The sequence below is a fragment of the Kryptolebias marmoratus genome, linkage group LG14 (genome assembly GCF_001649575.2).
Source record: "Kryptolebias marmoratus isolate JLee-2015 linkage group LG14, ASM164957v2, whole genome shotgun sequence".
Lineage (NCBI taxonomy): Eukaryota > Metazoa > Chordata > Actinopteri > Cyprinodontiformes > Rivulidae > Kryptolebias > Kryptolebias marmoratus.
In genome coordinates, this window is record NC_051443.1 from 26,495,315 (window position 1) to 26,501,464 (window position 6,150).

Consider the following 6,150-nt stretch of genomic DNA (forward strand, 5'->3'; position numbering starts at 1 on the left):
ACATCTAGGCTGGACTGTTTTAACTCTTTATTATCTGGGAGTCCAAAAACTCTTTAAAAGTCTTCAGTTGATCCAAACTGCTGCTGCCAGAGTTCTGATCAGAGATCAGATTTCTACAGTTTCAGCTTCTCTCCATCAGCTTCCTGTCAGATTCAGAGGAGAATTTAAGATCTTCCTCCTAACATCCAAAGCTCTCAACAACCAAGCTCTACCCTGTAAGTGGAATGGCTCTCTCCAAAATATGCTGCTTTCTATTGTGCTATAATCTGGGAGAAATATCTTAATGTTTTGTTGAGTTTAATTTAACGTTGTATTGGACGAATGTCAGCTGCTGTCAGTAATTTACGTCTTGGTTGCTGTAGCCCGACTCTTTAGCTCCACCACTTCCTGTTCCTGTGTTCTGACACCAGCTGGCACTTGGATGGAAAAGTTGACATAATAAGGTTTTTTTAATGAATTACTCTGCCTCTGGTTCTTTGGATCTAACTCAACATGATTATTGAAAATGCATCACAGAAACATGGCCGAGCTGCTAACCACAGTGTACTAGCCAACCTGTACCTCTACCACTAAAGGGTTGTTTAATCCACAATCTTTTACTGGAAAATAAATTTGACTTTTGGTACTTGACTAAACCCTGGCAGCAGCAAAAATGATTAGGGTTAGTTCACACCTGTCCATCAGGACGAGGGGTGGTTTCGCAATGCTCTACAGTGAAACGTAGACAGTGTCTCCTGTTACTGTCTCCACATACAACTAGTTTGAATTTATAATTCTACAAATCCATGGATCAGTCCCCGCTTTCGTATCACTACCAGTTCAAACATCATTATTGAGTGATTTTAATATTCAAATGGAAAATACCAGTTTAACAGATAACACAGTGTCCCACTCAGTGAGGGACTTCCTCACCTTCTGGACACTTCTGCTGAAAATGCTGAAGTTTTTTTTCTCTTCATGAGTCAGAGTCCCTCCCGAGTAACTGAACTTCTCACCCTGTCTCTAAGGGAGAGCCAAGCTGCCCTGAAGAGAAAACTCATTTCTGAGAACGGCCTTTCGATCATTCTTTCTTTTGACTATAGGGTAGGATGAAGATAGGAATGTAGCCGACCGGTAAACAGACAGATTTGCTTCAGAGCTCAGCTCCTTCTTCACCACAACAGACCGGTACAGAGTACACATTACTGCAGGAGCTGCACCGATCTGTCTGTCGATCTCACGCTCCATTCTTCCCTCACCCAGAGATACTTCAACTCCCTCCCAACCAGGAGAGAGGAGTCCATCCTTTTCTGACTGAAAACCTGCTGATCCTCATCCTAGCTGCTTCAAACTTCACAGCTGGAGATCACAGCACAACGACACCAACAGGTCCACATCATCTGCAAACAGCAGAGACAGAATCGGACCTCCTGCACCAAGAAATTCTGTCCTTAAAAGTCATGAACACACTTTCTTTTTGTCAGTTCCAGGTCCACCATTTCCAAATCTCCCTGTTTCTCAGCCATCAAAAATAATTTGCCAACCCGTCCCTCCCCTTATAGTAGGAGTCTGGGTGTTATCTTTCTTTTAAAAAACACATCAATACTCGAGCAATCCATAAACTTCAGCTGGTCCAGAATTCTGCTGCTCACATTGTTACCAGAACCCCTCCAACTGAACACATCAGTCCAATCCTCAAACAGCTTCACCGCCTCCCTGCCCAGTATCACATTCAATTTAAGATCCTCCTCTGAACTTTCAAGGTTTCTTCATGACTCTCTGAAATGCTCCTGCTTTACACGCTCTGATTGCCTTCTTCTTCCCAGCTCTCTGTCCCACCTGTCGGCATCTACACACGGTTCTGACGGCCCGAAAGCCTTCCGCCGTGCTGCTCCTCGTCTCTGGGACTCTCCTCCACCGCCCACCCCAACTACAGAAGTTTTATCTACATATAAAACCTCACTGATCAGACCAGCTCATCCCAGAACTCTTTAATCAAAATTATTGAAGTGGTTTTTTTTTGTCTGCTTTTTTATTTGCCTGTTTTAATAATAATGTTTGCTTGTTTTTACTGTAGTATTTGTCTGTTTCTATATAAGGTGTCCTTGAGTGTTTTGAAAGGCACTAAATATCATTATCTGATATTAAAGATCTTATTGGTCCATATTTTCCTAACAGAGCTCTCTGCTCTCAGACTGCAGGTTTCCTTGTGGTTCCTAGAGGTTCTAACAGGAGAACAGAAGGCGGAGCTTCAGTTCTCAGGCTTCTCTCTCCAGGATCTGTCTGTGAGGCTGACAGTTTGTCTGCTTTAAGACTTTCCTTCTTGATAAATCCTATAGTTAGGGTTGGTTTGGGTTTCCTGAGCTGTCCCTTAGTTCTGCTGCTGGAGGACAAACTGTCCACATGTCCTCACTCTGCTGCTGTCTTTACTCACTCTACATTTCATCTTTGTGTTTGTAATTATTTCTATCATTAATTTCTGAGGGTTTTCCACAGAAACTACATCTGGACCACTTCCTGTTAGTCTCTGTCTCTTTGCTGTCCTCTCAGACCCTAGCCGGTAGATGGCCGTCCATCCTGACCCGGGTTTTGCTTCTGCCTGATGTCTCTTTCTGCTAAAAAGGAGTCATTTCTTTCCACTGTGGCCTCTGAGCTGCTCCAGAAGTGTGACGGAGATAAAGTGACTCAATCTGCGGAGTCCTTGGTCGGATAAACTATAATATAAGTAATAAGAACGTATATGAAGGTTTTTGTACAGTGACCTGAGATTAAAATAAATTGAATTTATCTAAACGCACGGAGAATAAAGCTGTTGACACTGTGACCCGGTTCAGCCCGGTCCGGACGGCGCCACCGAGCGGCCACACACGGGCAGCTGACCCGCTCAGAGGCACGGTGAACGGGTCAGCCTGCTAACACAACCCGCTGCTGGTCACCACCTGGTCCTGTTTCACCGACTTACGTCAAGAGTCAAAGCTCATCATCAAACTATCGATTATTGACCAGCAGCTGATCGAAGACATGACGCATGCTAATGCTAATGGCTAACTTACCTTTGTCCTCGCGCCGGTCGGCCGCCATCACTGTGACGTCCTGCTGCCTCGCGCGCGGCTAATGGTGAATGAAAATTCAGTTTCTATCGATTTAACTGAAAATAATAATACAGTAACAAATTTTAAAAAAACAATCCTAGAAGTGATCGTAAGGAAGCAAATGGCGGACTGCGTCTGTAGTTGCTTTGTTCTTTTTCCTTCTCTTCTTCTTCTTGGGTTTTGTTTGGCGGTTTACTGCCACCAACTGGTGAGGAGAGGGACTGCAACTCAAATAAATGAGCCTGTCAGATAATGTATTCAAGCCTAAAAGTGTCACATTTACAATTATTTTATAATAATTATAATATATATTAAATTACTTTCATTTTAGTTAGACTGTTAATCAGCTGAATTCTTTCATTTCAGTACTACTGGCAGTATAATATGTAGTAGCAAAAAGATAAGGGAGACAGGAAGTCCCAGCTTGCTGATTTTTAACAATTTATTGCAAACAAAATCTCAAGCAGAACATCCCAGGGAGGAGACAGATCCAAGCAACAGAATCTGTCAGACTCCTTAGCGAGAGCTCATTTGAACCAAGTTTTATCAGTAAGACATAACAACGCCACCAAATCTGTCATCTGGTAGCCCGTATCTCGTAGAGCAGCATGACATTGAGCAGTGAACAGAAATGCAGATATTCTGTTATATCTAATGAGGACATCTCAGAGAACCTAACAGTATCTTGTTAGTGAATCTTATTTTTCTAAAACAAATAAAATATGCTCTACTATCTTTTCTTCTCCACAATTTTCACATCCACCTGTACTGTTTCCCTGCTATGAATAATGTCCAGTTTAATCCCATTTTCTCCCTTCTGTTTCTTCAAGTTCTCCTCATTTCTCCTATTTTCTGCTTAATCTTATCAGATCATCAACCCTGTGAAGGCCACACCTGTAGCCACACAGTCGGTAACCCAGAGCAACAATACTTTTTCATTTTGAGTTTTCATATACATACCACACCCACTGCAGCACAAAGATATAGGTTTTTGTTTATACTTTCACTTGTTTGATAATCTTGTAATTTATTATTTCTACTTGTAGCACAAACATTTAGTTAGTTTTTGTATATTTAATCCTGTTTTGCGTTCCTTGAACTGGGCTGACATGATGTCTATGATGGGCTCTGGCTGGCACCAAGGACTTATATACTAGTATCTGTCATCGGCTGGCCCATGGACTGATTGGGTGATACCATGCATTGCTCCTGTACCAGTGGGGGGGAGATCATAGAGTATTTTATTTTAATTTTTGCATAAGTTCTTTTGCTTTTGTGATTTGCTTATTTTGTTAATTTTGTGTTTAGTTATTAGCTTAAGAATCAACTTAAATAACTAACTGTGCATTTAGTTACTTTGTGTTAAATTTGTGAGGAAATGTTCCCCTTCCCTTTCCCCAGGTGTGTCAGTCTGGTGGAGCAGCCAGTATTTAAGTCCCCTTTGTTTGTTGTGCAGGAGGTCAGTCAGTTTATTTTGTTTGAAGGTTTGCTACGTGAAATCATGATTTTGGGCCTGAGTTTAGTTTTTTTATCTGATCTCTTTTAAGGGCCCTGTAGTAAGTGTTTGAATTTTGTTATTTTGGGGAATAAAACCCTTTTTTTTTTTTAAACCTATTACTGTGTCCTCATGTTTGACCGGCTTGGTCCCTCACAAACCCTTTGGCTCTTCCTCCCACTGTTTTTACCACTTTTTCCTCCTTTTTTTTTTTTTTACTATCCGCTCTACTACTGTTCTACTGAATTTGATATTCATGTCAACTAAGATGTTTCTGGTAGCCTTTGTAAGTTTATCTACTTTTTCTACTTCCTTTTATGCCAGTATGAGCTGGTACCCATAAAATTGGAAAAGTTAGTCCAATTATATTAACTATCTATTTTATCTATCTATAATCTATATTAACTATCTATTTTCAGCAGACAGAAAAAATTTATTATGACCACCTAAGTACTCCTGGTTGTTGCCTGCCTGTCAGGGCGGAGTCAGATGTGGGCGGAGTTAAGGTTTGACCCCACCCACTTTAAAACTCAGGTCCTTTTTTTATTTATAGCCCAACTCTGATTGGCTTTTCACAGCTTTGTCTCTGACCTCTGACCTGTGGAGTGAAGTTAGTTTATTGCTTCTCTCTGGTTCTGTTGGTTGGATTCTGATTCAAATGGATTTTGTTTGGTTTTGGTTTTAGATTCTGATTGATTTTGAAAGTTTCCTCGTGTTTCTCATGAGGTTAGCTTGTTGTTGGAGCAGACATGGGTCTTCCTGGGTGCGGTCTGCAGCTCCACCTGAAGAGGAGGAGTAACTGGGTCCAGACTGGGATTAAACCAGGAAAAAACTGGAAATAAACCAGACATGAACTGGGAAGAAGAGGGAACACACTGAAATAAAAAGGGAATAAACCAGGAATGAATGGGAGTAAATTTAGAATCAAATAGGAACAAACTGAGAATAAAGTGGAAATAAATCAGGGATCAACTGGGAACAAATTGATAATAAACTGGGTTTAAACCGGGAATAAACTGGAAACAGGAGGTACACCTGTTGTCCAGCAGGTGGCGCCATGGGCGGTGTTCTACGTGAAGTAGAAGAAGAATCTGGACATGTCAGTCAGGCGTAATCAGAGGCTTTAGTCCGCTCAGGGTTTCCTCAGGTGTTTGTTGACAGCTGCAGGTGGATTCATGACGGCTCAGGTGAGTTTCACCTGCAGGAAAATGTCTGCCAGACTCCATACAGATTCTGTCTCATTTTACCTCCGCTGGGTAGGTCAGATTAACGGAACCCGCCAAACAGATCCATGAAAACCGGATAAAAACTGGTGAGCTGATGAGTGAGTTTTAGCCGAACTGAAGACGGACTCAGCATGATCCAGGTGATCCGGTCTAACTGTGTGTTTATACTTACCTGTTGGTGTTAAAACCGGAAATATTTAAAGTCTGTTGTCACCGAACGGAGTTCTGAATACGATGAGTGCGCGTCTGTTCGGAAAGCAGACACGAGACATTCAAGTACTCGTGAGGAGCGCGAGGATCAGATCAGAGCGCGCTTAGGTGGCCATGATGTCAGGTCTGAGGGGCCCCCAGAGCCCCC

At 42.1% G+C, this 6,150-nt stretch overlaps 1 protein-coding gene across 2 annotated transcripts in view; it reads right to left on the minus strand.

The window, feature by feature from the left end:
- The window catches only part of ythdc1 (YTH domain containing 1), an 11,160-nt gene extending 7,908 nt beyond the window's left edge, over positions 1-3,252 (minus strand). The window contains exon 1 of one of the 2 annotated variants that reach the window (XM_037979412.1): positions 3,033-3,252. In XM_037979412.1, coding sequence (XP_037835340.1) covers positions 3,033-3,060 — 28 coding nt within the window. In that variant the 5' untranslated portion in view covers positions 3,061-3,252. The remainder of the gene's footprint in view (positions 1-3,032) is intronic. The other variant, XM_037979411.1, reaches the window with a different exon arrangement.
- Between the last annotated feature and the right edge of the window lie 2,898 nt (positions 3,253-6,150).